The sequence below is a fragment of the Perna viridis genome, chromosome 8, assembly GCF_037379345.1.
Source record: "Perna viridis isolate PV_CMFRI_1.1 ecotype Kerala chromosome 8, ASM3737934v1, whole genome shotgun sequence".
In the NCBI taxonomy this organism is placed as follows: Eukaryota; Metazoa; Mollusca; class Bivalvia; order Mytilida; family Mytilidae; genus Perna; species Perna viridis.
In genome coordinates, this window is record NC_142452.1 from 43,703,355 (window position 1) to 43,721,019 (window position 17,665).

Genomic DNA, 17,665 nt, shown 5'->3' on the forward strand with positions numbered 1-17,665 from the left:
TGTACTAAAATCATTTTTTTATGATGACATATGGTTGCTTTGTGAACATGACAGATTTACAGGTGTTAGGTCATACATCATCGGTAATCCTGTGTTCTAAACAAATAATAGTACATAACCTCTTGTTGCAATGTTTTTGTTTTTTGTTCTTTTTGAAGTAACGTTATAGATGAACAGATGACATTTCGTTTGAACGTCACTAGCTGATTTCGGTACACAATATAAAGTACCTTTTAGCTGATGAAAGTATTAAAATAAATGTACATATATACATTAAGTTTCAGCAAATATTTCCATTGCTCTCATGAAGTCCCCTGCTTTAGTTCTAACGACATTCTTGTGAAGGAATCTGTTTTACACTTGTTTTTACATCAACAATTTTTTTCATTTTTCACGCGCAAATTGCGATATTTACAAAAAGGAGGCGGGGTCTCCGACCAAGAAATACATAATAAAGGAAGGGGGGTCCAAGGCTATCATTTACCAAAAAAAAGAATATATAACAAAGTGCATGAACTGGGATGTGGTTCAACCACTCGAGAAACCTGGCCCGAGCGCCACAAAACTTGAAACAATACTTCAATCTACGAATAGTTTTAACTTCCGTTGTAACTTTTAAAATAAAGTGTTTGAAATTTAAAAATTTAAGAATTTACTCATACTTAAGTAAATTTTCAAGTTTTAGGCGCTACAAAAGCGGCATCAATATTTTATGAGGGTACATTATCTTTTTATTTATTTTTTATTATTTTTTTTTATTATCCTTTTTCTAGTTTGTTTACTTGGTTGTCCCTTTTAACGTATCCTGCTTTTTCTAGGTAATGTTTTGTATACTTTTCACCACATCACGACTTCTGATCTGATTTATTAGAATCTATTCGAACAACAGGATACGATTTCTAAGAATTATGATGACAAGAAACCATAACCATTTCGTTCCACGATAAAATTTGAATTCAATATACAATTTCAACACAACATGTTGGGGATTCCAGTTTTAACATTGTGGCTGAATATATTTTATTGCAGTAAGTAATTTACTTATCCTTTCTTTAAGTTTACCAATAATTATAATACGAATAATAGTTTTTTTCCTCCCCTTCCGAAATCCTAGATGCCCCCGTTACATATATATACTAACGCAAACAAATTTTATACTTCAAAATTCAAAATAATCCTCCTCTCTAGATCTACATGTACATGATTTTTGTATTTGACTTTTTTATCCGTTTGTTTTTGTTTTTTGTTTTGCTATTGGTTTGTGTGTTTTTTTTAGTTTGTTGGTTTCTTTTTTTTTCTTTTTTTTTTTGAAAATATAACTCCAGTTTTGAGGCACAGAGCATATTTTAAATTTAGAATTTCTTGGCGTCTACCGTCATCATCGTCATCGATCGACATTCTTCACTGAAACCAAGTGACAGATTGTAATGAAAATTTTTACGCATTCTGTACAAAAAATGCGTTTCATTTTTATTTTTTCCCTTTAGAACATGGTCAGCGTGTGTATTTAACGAACATCGAGCTTTTTCTCAAAAACTATGAGGGATAAAGAAAATGAAAACGCCTTCCTTTTGTTTGCTCTACGACCTGGTTATAGTTCTTCAAATTCTCCATTGATTCGAAGTTGTAAGACGACCATTTCTTAGAGTGATTGCCCTTGAAATCCGAACAATGACATTTTGCAGTATTTAGCTTATATCTTTAAAACCATAATTAGATAAAACTTAAAATGGATGATATAACACTTATGATAATACTAACAAAGGTAAGTCGAAGTTGTTGGACAACTCGTTGGTAGAGAAATTACCCTTGAAAGACGAACAATAAACCAGATAAGTGATTCAAGTCCATGGGAGCCTCTAGTTCAGTGTCTTCTTCTATAAGTACATGTAGCTATTTACAAACGAATTTAAATCGAGAAAAAAATCTTTCTTCGGGGGAAATTACACATTTTTGGGGTTTCTAAGCAGGATGGCTGGCGATCAGGCGCAGAACCAGAAATTTGTTGATAAAAGGGGCATATGCCATGATAGTAATTTTCTGCACAAACAGTTTTTTTTTTCGAACAAAAGAGGTGAGGTTTCCAATTGCAAAATATTCTGTTATCAAAATATGTTATAGTATTTATTTCAGCCACTGCCTTCAGAGAACTTCCATATATTATTGCACATAAAGATGAAAATGGAGAAAGAGTATACGAAATGAAAATATCACAGCCTCAAGTGAAAGTGAACAAGGTTTGTGTTCATTTTGGGGGATTTCTGTTTACACTTGATTTGTGTGATTGTATTTTTATTTAATAGAGTTAATATTGGAACTGGTCAACACAGACTCTCGCTTTACTCTGTGAATAAAGAACCCTATTTAACTCTTTTTGGCACCCGAGTACATGTACTTAAAATCAGACCCCAATTCGGCCCTTTATAACCAGAGTTCATCTAACCCTATCTAGGGTAGAATTATACTGTGTTAAGACGACCATTTTCAGTGTTTTTCACCTCTGCCACACTCATTGTTTACCTCAGCCCTTTACACCTCTGCCACATTCACTGTTTCTCCCCAGCCCTTTACACCTCTGCCACACTCAGTGCTTACCCCAGCCCTTTACACCTCTGCCACACTCAGTGCTTTATCTCAGCTCTTTAGGCAATTTAGTACAGTACAACGGTAACAGCTTCGCAGATTTGTAATGTATAGTACTCATGCATTGTGATCTTTTTTTTTACATTTGGTATATCAGAGCCTACAGGCTAGCGGAATAATGCCTAGTAAATTAGAAAGCGATAAAAGGTCTGCAGAAGAGGTTGTTGTTCAGACCTAACTCCAGTCAATACTGTGTAGAAATATTTCAGTACATCTGTATGTACTGCATGGTCCTGTTTAAAGCAAAGGTCCCGTTAAACTCGGTCTAGATTAAACCCATTACAGAATCCTGCCAAATCAAATCCCCCTCGACCTCATTAAAGTTTGTTGAAGCAAAGGCCGGATTAATCCTATCTATACCAGCCTTCAGCAAACCTTGCATAAATAGGAAAGCCTTAACCGCATATTCCCAAACCTCAATCTACAATGTTTATACCTAACCCCCTACAATACTGTCAAGAAAGAACCCTGTCAAAGCTGTCTTTACAGAACCCTGCTGAACCCTGTGTGGACAGAGCTACGCCCATTTTTGAATATACTGACCCAAATGGTATATGAATTGTGCTGGCGTGGTTTTGCATCTTAAAACCGAATTGCCTTTATCTTGTCAATCAGCACACTCGTCAGCCTCCATAGGTGCGGTATATGTTTTTACACCAGTCTATTAAACTGACTTTTACTTAATCCAAAATCAAATTATGTCAGACCGTAATTGTTAGGCACTTTACTTCTTTATAGATACTTTGAATGGTACATGTAATATATGTAGTTTTGTTCAAATCTGTAAAGTTAAATATTACTGCGAACCTGCATAAATTGCGGTTTTGCAATTTTAGTTAAAAACTCGGACTCCACTAAAAACTGGGAGCATGGACCAGGTGCACCGGTAGGGTAAACTAGCCAAACCCTGCTATATCAAACTAAAACGATACAATGCACAATACTAAAATAGTTACTCTAACAACTTTTACTAATTGCAATTACAAACCAGTCCTTGTGTGCTAATGTAAGAACTATGTTTATTCAACTTATTTTGCCACAATTAATTCATGTAGATTTGAAGGCCGAGAGGAGCTCCATTCTTTAGCAGTTCTATATACACAAATGTGTTGTTCGGTGTATTTCATGCATTGTTTTTTTTCCATTTCAGGCTGATCAATACTTCTGTTTTACTAAGTTTCTAGAAGAAATTGGCGAAGCATATGTATGTAAGTATATTAGAATGCATAATTACATGTACATACACATACCGTATCATTCTGAAATACCAATATCAGCCAGAGAGCCGGTATTTTGTACATTGAAACGTATTAACAAGTAAATGATATAATTTGCATTTTGAAAAATACGTCACGAATCGAAAAAAAAATACGAAATTTCCTGTGATAAAATATGACTATTCGATTATCGAATGTAAGAAATAACATTTCTACCAAAAACTTAAATACATTAAAAAAATATATTTCCTGGTTAGACTCGAACCAAAAACCTTCACATTTGAACTAATTTAGAGTACAACTATCACACCAGTTAAATCATGGTTATAGGAAGAAGCTACTTTTTCACCTAAAAGCACCTTACCAACAATGTTGTGCTTGTTAAAGTGTGCTTTTCTTAAATCAACTACACAAAAATGCATACAATGTGATGGTTGCATATATTCTTCTGTGGGCCGACTCAAAGTGTTATATTTAATAATATACCAAAAAATGTCGAAATGCATTTTTAACCACTTCTGTTGTAATTTGTTTTATACACATCAGTCAAAATTTTAGCAAATTTGCATTTTTGTGACCAATAAGTTTTTTTTTCTGAAGATCGCAATGAAACTTTCGGAGTTTTTTTAAATTTGACCTACTTACGGTTAGAATATCAGGGAAAATGCCCGATGTCCAGGAATCAGGTATATTGTATTGCAATTTCACCGTCCTTTATTGTATATCTGTCCCTGTACACATGCAAAATGTCTATACTATTAATATGACTTTGTATATTGCAATGAGCTCATTTATAGAGATTGATATCGAATATATCCACCATGTTTCTCTCCGATACTGTGAAGAACCAGCAGAATTTGCAAGACATGATTTATTCCATTTCGTCCATAGGTGGACATAGGGCGACTACAGTTTCTCTCCATTCGCTTCGGTTTTGGGCGATGGTGTTACAATTCTTCCACGTTAGTCCTACTCTCTTCAGTTCAGAGTTCAAACCCCTCCTCCAGGTGTTCTTTGGTCTTCCTCTTTTTCTTTGCCCTTGGGGATTCCAACCTAAAGCTTGCTTTGTAGTGTTTTTATTGTTCTTCCTTAAAGTATGACCAATCCATTTCCATTTTCGGGTTCGAATGGTGTTTTCTATTGGTTGTTGTTTTGTTCTTTGCCAGAGTTTTTTGTTTGTTATTTTTTCTGGCCTTCTGATATTCAGTATATTTCTTAGGCACTTGTTAACAAAGACTTGTATAGATTTCATGGTGTTTTCTGTTTCTCTCCAGGTCTCGCAAACATATAACAGGACAGACTTAACATTGCTGTTGAAAATTCTGATCTTAGTAGCCGTTCTCAGTGTTTTACTTTTCCATACTGGCTTTAGAATGGAAAAAGCCTGTAATGCTTTCATCTTTCTGGCTTGTACATCTTCGTCAGTGCCTCCAGTTGTACTCATGACACCTCCAAGGTACGTAAATTTATCTACATTCTCTATCTGTTGGTTATTTACCAATATTGGATCCATCTGGTTTTGTTGGATTCTCATGGCTTTGGTTTTGGCTGTGTTGATATACAATCCCGTTCTTTTAGCTGTTTCTTCGAGATGGTTGACCTGGTGTTGGGAATCTTGAAGACGATGCGATAGTGTGCATATGTCGTCTGCAAATTCGAGGTCTTCTAGACGAGATGTTAGTGTCCATTGTATACCATGAGGGTCGTTGTAAGCCGTTGTTGCTATCCAGTCGATGACTATGAGAAAGAGAAGGGGAGAGAGAATGCATCCTTGCCTTACGCCAGTTGTTACAGGGAAAGGATCCGTCAATGTACCAGCATGTATGACCTGACAAGAGAATTCTTCATACAGTAACTTAATCATGGAAATAATCTTAGGTGGAATCCCATAGTGTCCTAGAATGTTCCACAAGACCTGATGATCTATGCTGTCAAATGCTTTCTGGAAGTCAATAAAGTTTAGATATAGGGATGACTGCCATTCGATCGTTTGCTCAATAATTATTCTGAGTATAGCAATCTGGTCGACACATGATCGTTCTTGTCTAAATCCAGCTTGTTCATCTCTCAGCTTGCTATCAATCTCTTCTTTCATTCTTTGTAAGATTATACTGCATAGGATTTTACTAGGAATGGACAAAAGAGTTATTTCTCTCCAGTTGTTGCAATTGGATCTGTCCCCCTTTTTAGGTAGTTTTACCAAGAGTCCCTTTTGCCAGTCTTTTGGAATTTTGTCTTTTTCCCATATCTGGTTTAATAGCCCAAGAAGATATTGAATGGTAGTGTCATTCATGGACTTGAGGGCTTCTGGTGGTATGCCATCGATTCCCGCTGCTTTCCCATTCTTAAGATGTTTTAGGGCTTTTCTTACTTCATTTTCAGTAATTTTGTCAGTCTCTATGTTAAGTGTTGGACCTTCTTCAAGTATTGGTGGATTTGTTGGTGGTGGTCTGTTCAATACCTCACTAAAGTGTTCTTTCCATCTTTCAAGCTGATCTTCTAGCTTTGTGAGGGTATTGTTGTTTTTATCTTTGACTGGTAAATTTTCATTTTGAGAGATCTTTCCACTGAGTTGTCTTGTGATGTTATACAATGTTTTGATGTCTCCTTTTAAGCAGGCGTTTTCAGCTTCTACTGCTAACTTTTCAGCATGGTTTCTTTTATCGCCTTTACAGCTTTTCTTCACTTCTCTGTCTTTTGCGCTGTAAAGGTCTTGCAGGTTTTTCCTTTGCTGTCTGGTTTTGGCACTCATCAACTTTTTTTTTATTTCCCTTCTTTCAGATATTTTATCCCATGTTTGATCTGACATCCATTTCTTTCTTTTCACTTGAATGAAACCAACTGTTTCTTCGCATGCTTCCAGAATGGCTGTCTTTGTTGAGTTCCAGATGTCATCAATATCATTGTTCATTTCTTCGTTGTCAAGATCTAATAAAGTACTAAATCTGTTCCTGAGTGTAATTTGGAAGTTTTCTTTCACTTTCTGATCTTTAAACTTCTCAACATTAAACTTCCTTTTTGTAGTCTCTCTTTTCTTTGTTGTTAAAAGCTTGAGTTTAATTTTTCCAATTACAAGGTGGTGATCTGATGCTGCGTCTGCTCCACGTTTTGTTCGTACATCTTGTAATGAAGATCTCCATCGACGGCTTATTGTTATGTGGTCTATTTGGTTTTCAGTGTCTCCAGATGGTGAAATCCAGGTGGTTTTATGACAAGATTTATGTGGAAACCAAGTACCGCCAATTACTAGACTGTTTATAGCGCAAAAGTCAGCAAACATCTCTCCGTTCTCATTCATTTGCCATATTCCATGTGGTCCTATCTCCCTCTCTCTACCTCCTCTGTCATCACCTACTTTGGCATTCAGATCTCCTAAGATGATAAGGATGTCTCTTTTAGGAACGGCATCAACAACTGATTGTAATAGGTTGTAGAAGTCATTTTTATCATCTTCGTCTGCGGTGTTTGTTGGTGCATACACCTGTATAAATGTTGTTTTCTGGAATCGTGTGTCAAATCTAGCAAGACATGGTCCATGGTAAAATAATTATTTCAGTAATTTACAGATTCATGCAGAGTTACCATGGACAACATTTTTTTCTAAATAAGAAAAAAAAAACACACACACACACATGTACATGTATAGTGGTCAGTGTTAACAAAATTTTCGTACTCAAAAAAGTCTTGAAAATAGTGTTAATATTTAGAGCTGAAATATCTAATGGAATGTATTTTTTTCCTGGTAATTATGGGAAATATGTCATAAGACGGAAAGATTTTACAATGATTTTAAACTAATTTTTAAGTATGATTCAGTCATGCGTCGTAGGCTTAGTTCTTCACCTTTTTGAATTCCATCGTTGCAAATGTGTTCTGAGTTCCACTGTTTCATTCCTTTGTGGTTTGGCAATACAACATTACCAAAGACAGTTTAAGATATCGCTGATATTTGTCTGATTCCTGTATGGTATCTGTATCGTTAAATTTCAACTGATTAAGTAACAGTATAAGTTTCCATAAAATCGATAGGAGGAGATTCATGCATTTCAAAAACCCAACCGATCCACTTTCATTTCTAACTCAGAAACAGTTACACAATGTACAGACTTCATAACCTGACTTATGTTGTTGCACTGTGGAGACGTTTACCATATAAGACTGTGTACAAGATGTATGAAGTTGGCCTGTTTATCATATAAGATTGTGTATGAAGTTGGCCAGTTTTTCTTATTAAGATTGTATATGATTTTTTTTTTTTTTTTTTTTTTTTTTTTTTTTTTTTTTTTTTTTTTTTTTTTTTGCAGAAGTAACTTGATCTTGTTTCGGTTTGATTTAATTGATTTTAGTGAGAGATAACACGTACGGTTCTGTTCTCATAAATAATGCAGATCAAAATACAAAAAGGACTATCGAACCGTATTTAAATGTAGCATATGTAGACCAAAAGAATCATTTGCTAGGTGTTTTTCTTGACACCATGAATCACATACACCGTGGGCAGTGCCTGAATTTTATATGGACTAGTCGTGCTCTGACTTCTCTGGTGTATTTTTTCTGGTCCATATTGGAGATACACATGTAGTTTGTAACTATGCATTTCAATGTCCTTAAAATATAAATGATTGTAACTAATATTAGAAAATATTTAATTCCTGTGAAATTCTGGATAGATCCTTTTGTGCTAACTGTGGGATATTCGATGAGCATGCGTAGAGCATGCTCAATATACACTTCCGCGAGGAAAATTCTACCCAAGCCCTACCTCGCGGATGTGTATACTGAGCATGCTCATCAACTTCTACAAAAGGGTCTATAGCTCAGAAATATCGAGCGACATTGTCTATTTCGTATAACCTAACTTGGTATTTTAGCCACGCCCCATTACTGCCGTACGGAACTAGCTTGTGAATTTAAATGGCGCTATCGATAGAAGACAATAACAGAATTTATCTGCTTTAAAAAAAATAAATGCCGATTTCATGTTAGAAAGATTTTTTTATTTCAGTTTTTTTTTCTTGTGTTTTTGAATTAAAATATAATTGTTTCCAAATTTTGGTTAGATTATATTGGATATGAACGACCTTGGATCAGTTTATGCTGCAACATTAATGTCGTTTATACTCAGTATTTACCAACATTTGAAAACAATCCTGTATGAGGTAGACGTAAGGTAAGAGATACAATTCTTATAATCATTGGAACGTTTGTATTTAGCATTTGACATCAATGTCATGTAAGCATCAAAGTAATTTGGATTGATTTCATTCTGTTCAAATGAAGGCGTGAAAGACAGTGGTGAAATTGAATATGATACAAACACATCACTAATTCTAAGAATTATGTCCCTTACCCTAGGTCTACCTCCTTAAGTAATTGAGTCTAAGAGATAACAACTCTTCCAATGATGACTGGTCCTTGATACAGTAAGTACATGTATGCTGGTGAAGTGAAGTAGGCATCTTACTACACCCAAGCATAAAAAAAAACAAAGAATATAAACCACACATGATTGATATATATGTATTATATTTCCTTTCATGTCTTGATATTATCGCTGTTAATTGCTACATTTAATACACATTTGAATTACTTACATGTATAACTTTCAGGGAGTGCTCGAAAACTAGAGGCAAATATTGTCCTGGCAGTTCTGTGAGTGGTGCGTTCGTGGATAGCTACAGCAACCATAATACAGGATTTGTGAAATATCCAAAAGGTAAAAACACAAATAGCTAGACAATGTTTTGGCTGGAACAACACTCTTGATAAAGCCACGCACTATCTACATGTATAAGTAAACTGTGGGAAGACAGGTAGAAACGTGCTAACTAGGTTGTGGGGAGACAGGTAGAAACGTGCTAACTAAGCTGTGGGGAGACAGGTAGAAACGTGCTGAGCTGTGGGGAGACAGGTAGAAACGTGCTAACTAAGCTGTAGGGAGACAGGTAGAAACGTGCTAAATAAGCTGTAGGGAGACAGCTCTAGTTTACTGAAACGTACTTTTTGGGGTTTTTTTGTTTTTGTTTTTGTTTTTGTTTTTTCTTGTTTTGTTTTTTTTGTTTTTGTTTTTGTTTTTTTTTTCATGTCAATAATTTGTACATATTGGCCTTTATGCCCTCCAAAGTTACGTGTACATGTAAGGCTGTATCCTATCATGGTTTACTATCATTCTTTACTTGAACTTTTGATTTAATTTTCAGACATATCGTTGAAGATTGGTTCATCTACAACAAACAGATATTTGACGTATGAAACCCATTTCAAAGTTCCAGTGACAGGTTAAAACACAGTAGTATTTCTATCTTTAGTGTACATGCTGCGTTTACAAGCGTAACGTTAAAATATCGTTTGAAATTGAAATGCTGTTTAGGACTATGCTTTACTTGAATTGTAACCATGTGTAATTAGTACTTTGATTTGAAAAGTAGACACGTCTTTGTTAATCAAGTTGAAATAATTGTAATCCAATACTTTTAGGTTACAGACCACCAATTCAACCAATGAGCATTTGGAACTTACACAAAAATAGTCCTTCGCAGAAATTACCCCTGTTCCTCATAGTGCTGTGAAAAAAGTTCTCATCTCATTTTAAAAAATTAAACAGTTTCTGAAAGGAAAAACATTTCGGTATATTTTATAGGTGAATTTTGCTTCTTGTGATGTGAAGCCTAATCTCCGTAATGATTTCTAAATATACCCCTATCTTGTGAAAACACTGGGATTTCCCATGCTATTTATAGACACTTCACTTCCGGTGACCAGTACTGCACTGCAAGTCTGCTAACCCCACATGCCATTCTGAGGATTGTGAGCTGACATATGTAGAATCATGCTGATATATAGTCCTCTGCAGATAAAAGTTAAGGTAAAGTCCAGAGAAGCCATTGAATATTGTGAAATTAGCATAGAAGTCTATGGGAAGTGGAATTAGTGGTTTTTAGCCTTAATACTTAATTATTCCCGGAATATTTAAAAGTATGTAACGTTCTCATTGCTGAACTTTTAATTTTGTTTTTTTTTCTAAGTATCTTTAACTAGATCTGACTGCTTTACTACGTTCAATTTTAGCCAATTTAACATCCTTTGAATGGAGAAAATTATAATTTTTACCATATTTTTGCAGAGGTAACAGAATATCCTCTTGTTAACATTACCCTGACGTTTAAGAAATATCCGTGAGTATTCGTAGCAATAGAATTTTGTTTTTAAATTTGATGCATAGTCCACGGCATGTTCAACTGTATTAAGGAATATATTTCCAAAGTAGCGATGTCAAAATATTGTTCTGAACTTCTGAAAATGCAAAAAAAAAAAAGAAACATGTATTTGCAAACATATGCTAAATATCAAAATTATCTTATGCATATTTCTCAAGCTATAACATGAGCATTTTGTTGTCTTTACTCAGTACGTTTCTTACAGTCTAGTACAAATGTAAATGTGAAATGCAATATTTTATTTTAAAATTTATTCAATAGGACAAAATATAACTACCAAACACACATGTTGGTTGCAGCGGGTCAAATTCCAGCTAATGTTGATAAAGGTCATTTAATGATAAAGCGAACTATTAAATCATAATGGTTGTATATACATACAGTGGCGGATTCGGAAATGAAAGAATTTCGGGAATTGGACCCCTCCCCCACTTTAAGTTCATTTTGTTTAAAGATTTTGTTGTTTTCGCGCTAAAGGATGAAATCAGTTTTTGATAGCCTGGAACTTCGCTGTCGTCTGAAACGCCACTGGAATATTACACCCTTTCAAAATTATGGATCGGCCACTGTTCGAGATTGCTATAATGAATTAAAAAAAATAATAATAACTGAAGAACTTCAATGCTGAAGGCCATGTGAGCTACTGCCATTAAAAGTTGACTGACGACTATATGTTAGTGCTATTGCCCTTGAAAGTCACAAATGTAACCAGGTGAGTGATTCAGGCTCCTGGGAGCTCTTGTTATTTCATTCTGTTTAAGAGGAACACGTCTTTTCCAAGTATTAAAAAAAAACTGTGTAATCTGAGACTTTATGTGGTCATAGTTTCAAAAGGCATATCCAAAACATAGGTTATCGTAACAATGCCCCGTTGATTACATAATTTACATATCTCTTAGTGTGCATTGACAGGCTATTTTGCTGAAATTGCTTGCCCTTGGAATAAACCGGACGTTTTGGCTTTTGGAGTTAGTATGCACACACATCACTACGGTGAGTAGCTGTGTTATTATCCTATTGAATTGAAATTAATGTAAATGGTTATAAAAATGTTCGTTTCAAATATCTGACATTTATGCATGATTGTTATAATTTCTGAAACAAATAGATGTATATGTGTACATGTATGTAACATAAATTTTATGATTTTCTTCAACATATTTTTTACAGGTTACATGGCAGAAATTTTCAGAATTCGCAATGGAACATGGACTCTTTTGGGCAACCAGCTGACAAAAGAACGACCGAAGGTTTGTTGCATAAACGATCGGAATATATTTTTATAACTTATACACGAATACACACAATCATTTTCATTACCCACCATTTCGTTTGAAATGCATGTACCAAGTCAGAACCATTGCGGTACCAGCAACTCCGGTGTTGTATTATCTATTTTTTCAAATTCAATTTGGACTTGACTTGCATGATTATGGATCGGATAGTTTTCTTGTTACCCTTTCTTCGTCTACCACAATGTATGTGTTCATGCACTGTTTCTGTTTTTGGATTCAGGAAGATTTTTTTTCACAAATGTACAAATAATTAGATACCTCAAAATGTTCAGCAATGCAATTACTCGGAGAATTTATACGTCTACATGTACATCTCTGATACTTCCAGCCAAATAGATAAAAAAAAATTACTCCGACCAAAATAAACAACTCCGTTGATATTTATTACAGTAAACAAAACTTAAGGAAATAATATAATTTTAAGCTATGTCTATGGTGGACGGAGCTTAATGTCGTAAAAGGCAAAACAGCGTCTCTGCATTTGCACAGTCGTCTACTCCAATGTCAGCAAATTTCGGCATTTTGAAAATAGGTTGTTAACACTGAAATGATCTGACTAAAGAAACAGCTCTATCAGCCTACCAATGTAGGTAGATTGATATCTTATATAATGTACGATGTTAAGTGCACGTTAGTATAATGCTGTTTAGTGCTGTAGGTGGTCCCTCATTTATTCCTGTATTTGCCTGTCAATATCAACTGCTTATAAGTTACATTAAGCTTTCAACAGCCTGTTGAGTCAATTGTGTTAAGAGTCCTTTATGGTATAACGACTATTAGGGTAGGGATATATTAAAGGACGGCCTACCTTACCTGCATTGTAAAAGGTAGTAAATTTTAATAGTTATTTAAGGAAGTCGACCTTAGGATTAGTTCCTTAGCCGAATCGGTTTGTCACTGACTTGTCACCGAGCGGTCTAGGGTTCGATGATCCTCGTGGGCGACGGTAGCATATGAGAAGAAATTCATGTTGTTCTGTTACAGTGTAAATGGATTTAGTGAATAATACGAAAGACCGGAAGTGCCATGAACACTTCCGGATTGATGCGAGATATTTCTCTCTTCCAAGTAGACGTTTCTCAGTTCCAAATGTCAAGTTGAAAGTGTGAAATGTCAAGTTTGAACTGAGAAATGTCACGCATCTTTCATGAATGTGAAAGAAGTCTTGGAACTATCGATCTTTCGTATAATAACCTTCTGCATAGGAAAAAAGATGTTGAACAAAGTTGGTTTCAATATGTTCTTTTGTTGTTTTCAGGATATGTACAGAATTATAGGTTGCTTTGTTGACATCAAACAGGGAGATATTATAGTAAGTAACTAAAGACTGCATAACATTCTCGTATGTTAATACTCATTTGAATTATCCGCTTTCATTTACCTTGTTGGTTTGTCATTGTATCGTTAAGAGTATCGAGTCTCCGTCGAGTACTACTAAAGGGGCTTTTAATACTGTTGACCTTGCAGAGCTGAGACTTATATCATATTATAAATGATAAATCTAGAATTAATTTTCTCATTTTTGTTAAAAAATGCTGCGAAAAAAGTACCCTAATTTGTATAGCATTTTCAAATATAAGGGCGATATATACCGTAACGTAGTATTCAATATAATGGGTTTGTTTTGAGATTTAATTCATTGAGGGCATTCTTAAAGAACTGTAACGTATTCTTACAATATTAACATAGGTTTGTCAGAATTGGACTTGCGGTGAACTTATATATTCAAAATACTAGTTGCTTTTCTTTTTTAAATAAATTTTGCATACTTGATTTTGCTTTTTTTACAGGCAGCAAAATGTTTTTACATGAAAAAGGGAGACAACCCTGTTAAATTTGGGTAAGAAATGTATGTCCATGTATATCTATGAATATATTGCATTATCTCTCCTCTTTAAGACTTGAAAAATTTATTATATATACGAAATGTACAATATCAATGTTGATTCAGGCGTTTGTCCAATGATTCAATACATGTTTTCAATACTTTGATACAGATTGTTACATGTATGAGTAATGTACATGTAGTTTTTCATCTTGTTATATTTTCTTCATTATTTTCGGTCTAGATTGGGAGGTGGAGAAGAGATGTGCAGTGCGGATGTCAGTTTTGGTTATAAATTCGAAGACGAACATCATTTTAAAAGAACGGGTGCATGCGTCACAAATCTTCCAGAATTTTCATTTTGTAATCACGAGTAAACAGCTGCAATTTGTGGACAAAACAAATGAACGTTCATCGATACATCAACTTTTGCCCGACATGTTAGGTACAAATCAACGTAGTTTGATGTCCCTATACATGTATTTAGCGGTTGCTTCTGGTAAATTGAAATTTGGAGTAACGAAGGTTCATGCACATTGAAATAGATGATCAAGCTGATATTTCACATATGGATAATGTGTAATTGGTGTTTTACTTTAATTGAATAAAACAAACAACAAACAGAACATACACACTAAGGCCTTTTTGTCTTGTTTTCTGCTAATTAAGTCATATACATGGTTGATGTAACTGAATTATGGTATCTCGACCTATCTTTACGTGGCTGCATCAATATGTCTTTAACACCACGCTTACAATATTATGAATCACGCCTGTATGAACATAAAAAAAAAACAAAATCACTTGTCAAAAACAAACAAAAACAAACTGAAAAAGGCAAATGTGTGGGTAAATGATTTTTTTTCCTGTCCTACAAAGAATGCTAAATAATTGTGTTAAAATACACGTTAACATGTGAATAGTGCACACAATTGCTAAACAAGTAAAAAAAGTTAATAAAAACAAACAAACAAACAAGCATAAAACAAAACAAAACAAAACTCTTGCTTTGTAAGTTTCATTTTTGACTTTACTTGCCCCACTACGGAGCGATTAGACTCGTAGATGAGATGGTAAGAGCTCTAGGATTTAAGGTAACGTCTGCGGAAAGAGCATAGACAGAAAAACATTTCCAAAATTTGAAACCAAACAATGGTCAATTAGCCGCTCTTTAACTGCTTTTGCTTGCTTCCTAGCATGCTTGTTACCATAAAGGTTCGCTCAAAGTGAACTTTTTTTGTCAATTGTACCCCCTACAGAAGAAAATTTTCAAAGAATGCAACGTCAAAACCTATTGGATCGGGGTTTTATCTGCTGCTCAGTTGAATATGTTTATGCTAAATTTAGACTAAAAACAATTATGGGTAAGGGCTAACATTGCTTCGAAAAATGAAGAGAAAAAACAACATTTACCTCTACTTTATTTAAAATCCCTTTGATCTTGCTATACGATAATTTTCAATCTCACGCCAGTGGAGTGGGAATGAAAATAATCGCTAGTTTCTATGTCCGCGCGTAACATACAAGCAACTGCGTAGGAATATTTGACGACCCCAATAACCGTCTGTTTGTATACTGCATATGAAATAATGGCTAATTTGTGGCAATATTTTCTGGTCTACAATGGAAAATGATTAAATACAGTAACTTACGCGATTAGAATGAATAAATCCCAAAATTATTTCACAAATTCTAAACTTAACTGTCATAGTTTACCGATTTAAAAAAAGTGTATATCACAGCTGCACAACATAGAACTCTGCGGGATAAATTTGTCATTCCGGAAACGGCAAATTTGACATGCTTAAAGAAAAGTGAAGGATTTTTTTTTGCTGATCATGTAGTACTTTAGTAGCCTATCATACCCTTACATGCAAAGAGATGAAAAAAACCATCAAGAAAGAAGTTATTAGGAATTTAAATCAGATTTCCCATGGGAAAATTACTTTTCCTATGGGAAAATCACACACTTTCTATGGGAAATCTACATTTTCCATGGGAAATGCAAGGGTCCTACGGGAACTTGTTTTCCCATGGGATGATCCACTTTTCCCATAGGAAATTGTGTTCCCATAGGAAATCTGATAAGCTATATTAATCATTCTGTAAATCTATTTTTTCTATTATTTCCAAATTACAAATAACATTTGATTTCTTCAGAAAAAATTCCTTTTAACCAAGGGAAGTAATTTTGTTGCATTAAGCAAAGGGGAGATAATTTTGAAGGAATATTACACAACTATTTTTATTAAAATATTACAACTTGATTGTATCTTTAATTCTATACTGTTTAAAAAAAAATCCTTTAAACCATATCATGATTTAAAAAAAACTACAATTAGGAGGACATTTTACAAGAAACGGAAACAAACAATTTGTTTAATGTGTATTATTTCTTTGAACAGAAGTATTACTGTTTATGTAATATCAACAACAAAACAATTTGAATAGCTTATCAAAAGGTATAAGAATCACCACAAATACAAGTTATTTTTCTCTCTTTTTTACAAAGTATGAGCCATCAATAACAACTGAAATTCACTAATGCATCTTCAAACAGATCATGTCTTGTAACATAATCTTGTCTCAAAAGATCACCAAAATCTGCATAGCATATTCTTTGCATCTAGATCTCCATGTAATGTATAGGAGCTATTTATTGCATATTCTTTTGATAATCCTGCAAAAAAATATTTCTTTTATCACACATGTAAATATAGTGTAAGATAGTATGTGACCATATATATATTCAAAAGCTACTATATAAGTGCTTCCATACACAAATGATCATGTGCAGTTTTTTTTTTTATAGAAATAAACTATTTCATAGACATGCTTTTTTTTTCATTCAGTACACATAAAATAACTTCACTTTTTGCCAAGCAATATTTCACTGTTACAGTGCATCAGAAAAATAAGGTTAAAACAATGAAACCCTAGATCAATGTTCAATTAACATAGAACATAATTGGAAAAACAATTTCCAGAGAGAAGCACAACAAATCCAAGTTTGAGTTAAGTTAAAGTTGGATTGTTAAAATTTTGGGTTGTTTTTCCAAACTTGAAAATTAATCTGATGCTTGACCTCACACCCTTCCTTTGGGCATGTTTTCTTTCGAGGCTAGAAATAATCAGGAATACACCAGCAAAAACATATCCAGGTGTGCCATCCCATGCAGCCCCCTTATACTTGTATTATAAAAATCAAAATAACCAGAGCAGTAGCAGATCCAGATGGGGTTGAGGAAAATCCCCTACAATTTGGGAAGGATTTCTTGAAAATCTCCCCCCCCCCCCCCGATTTTCAAATTTGCTTCATGCCTCCTCCACCAACACCTGATGTATGCCTTACCCTTCTTAGGTCAGTGATCCTCCCTCCCCCTATTCGCAATTTCTGAATCTCCCATTGCCCAGTAATACCCAGAAGACTGGTAAGTTCAATTATGCAATGAAATGGCTCATGATTTT

At 34.4% G+C, this 17,665-nt stretch overlaps 2 protein-coding genes across 2 annotated transcripts; both read left to right on the plus strand.

Annotated features, from left to right (window-relative positions):
* The first annotated feature begins 452 nt into the window (after positions 1 to 452).
* Positions 453 to 6,355, plus strand: LOC148610654 (uncharacterized). Its single transcript, XM_088543213.1, has 4 exons — positions 453 to 1,028; positions 2,134 to 2,237; positions 3,794 to 3,851; positions 6,243 to 6,355. The coding sequence occupies exons 1-4, from the start codon at positions 980 to 982 to the stop codon at positions 6,353 to 6,355; spliced, it is 324 nt and encodes a 107-aa protein (XP_088399339.1). The 5' UTR covers positions 453 to 979.
* Positions 6,356 to 6,724: 369 nt separating this feature from the next.
* LOC148610655 (peptidyl-glycine alpha-amidating monooxygenase A-like) lies at positions 6,725 to 14,835 on the plus strand. The gene is made up of 11 exons (XM_088543214.1): positions 6,725 to 6,817; positions 7,295 to 7,398; positions 9,470 to 9,576; positions 10,061 to 10,138; positions 10,984 to 11,035; positions 11,339 to 11,406; positions 11,990 to 12,070; positions 12,248 to 12,327; positions 13,631 to 13,684; positions 14,163 to 14,212; positions 14,442 to 14,835. Exons 1-11 carry the CDS (start codon positions 6,725 to 6,727, stop codon positions 14,572 to 14,574), a joined length of 900 nt encoding a protein of 299 aa, XP_088399340.1. The 3' UTR covers positions 14,575 to 14,835.
* The last annotated feature ends 2,830 nt before the right edge of the window (positions 14,836 to 17,665 follow it).

Excerpts from the sequence above, each read along its gene's own strand:
- LOC148610654 (XM_088543213.1), top strand. The coding sequence starts at position 980 with ATGTTGGGGATTCCAGTTTTAACATTGTGGCTGAATATATTTTATTGC. Across the intron at positions 1,029-2,133 it reads GCTGAATATATTTTATTGCA|CCACTGCCTTCAGAGAACTT; the intron begins GTAAGTAATTTA and ends TATTTATTTCAG. Across the intron at positions 3,852-6,242 it reads AATTGGCGAAGCATATGTAT|TAATTTTGTCAGTCTCTATG; the intron begins GTAAGTATATTA and ends CTTCATTTTCAG.
- LOC148610655 (XM_088543214.1), top strand. The coding sequence starts at position 6,725 with ATGGCTGTCTTTGTTGAGTTCCAGATGTCATCAATATCATTGTTCATT. Across the intron at positions 12,328-13,630 it reads TGACAAAAGAACGACCGAAG|GATATGTACAGAATTATAGG; the intron begins GTTTGTTGCATA and ends TGTTGTTTTCAG. Across the intron at positions 13,685-14,162 it reads TCAAACAGGGAGATATTATA|GCAGCAAAATGTTTTTACAT; the intron begins GTAAGTAACTAA and ends CTTTTTTTACAG.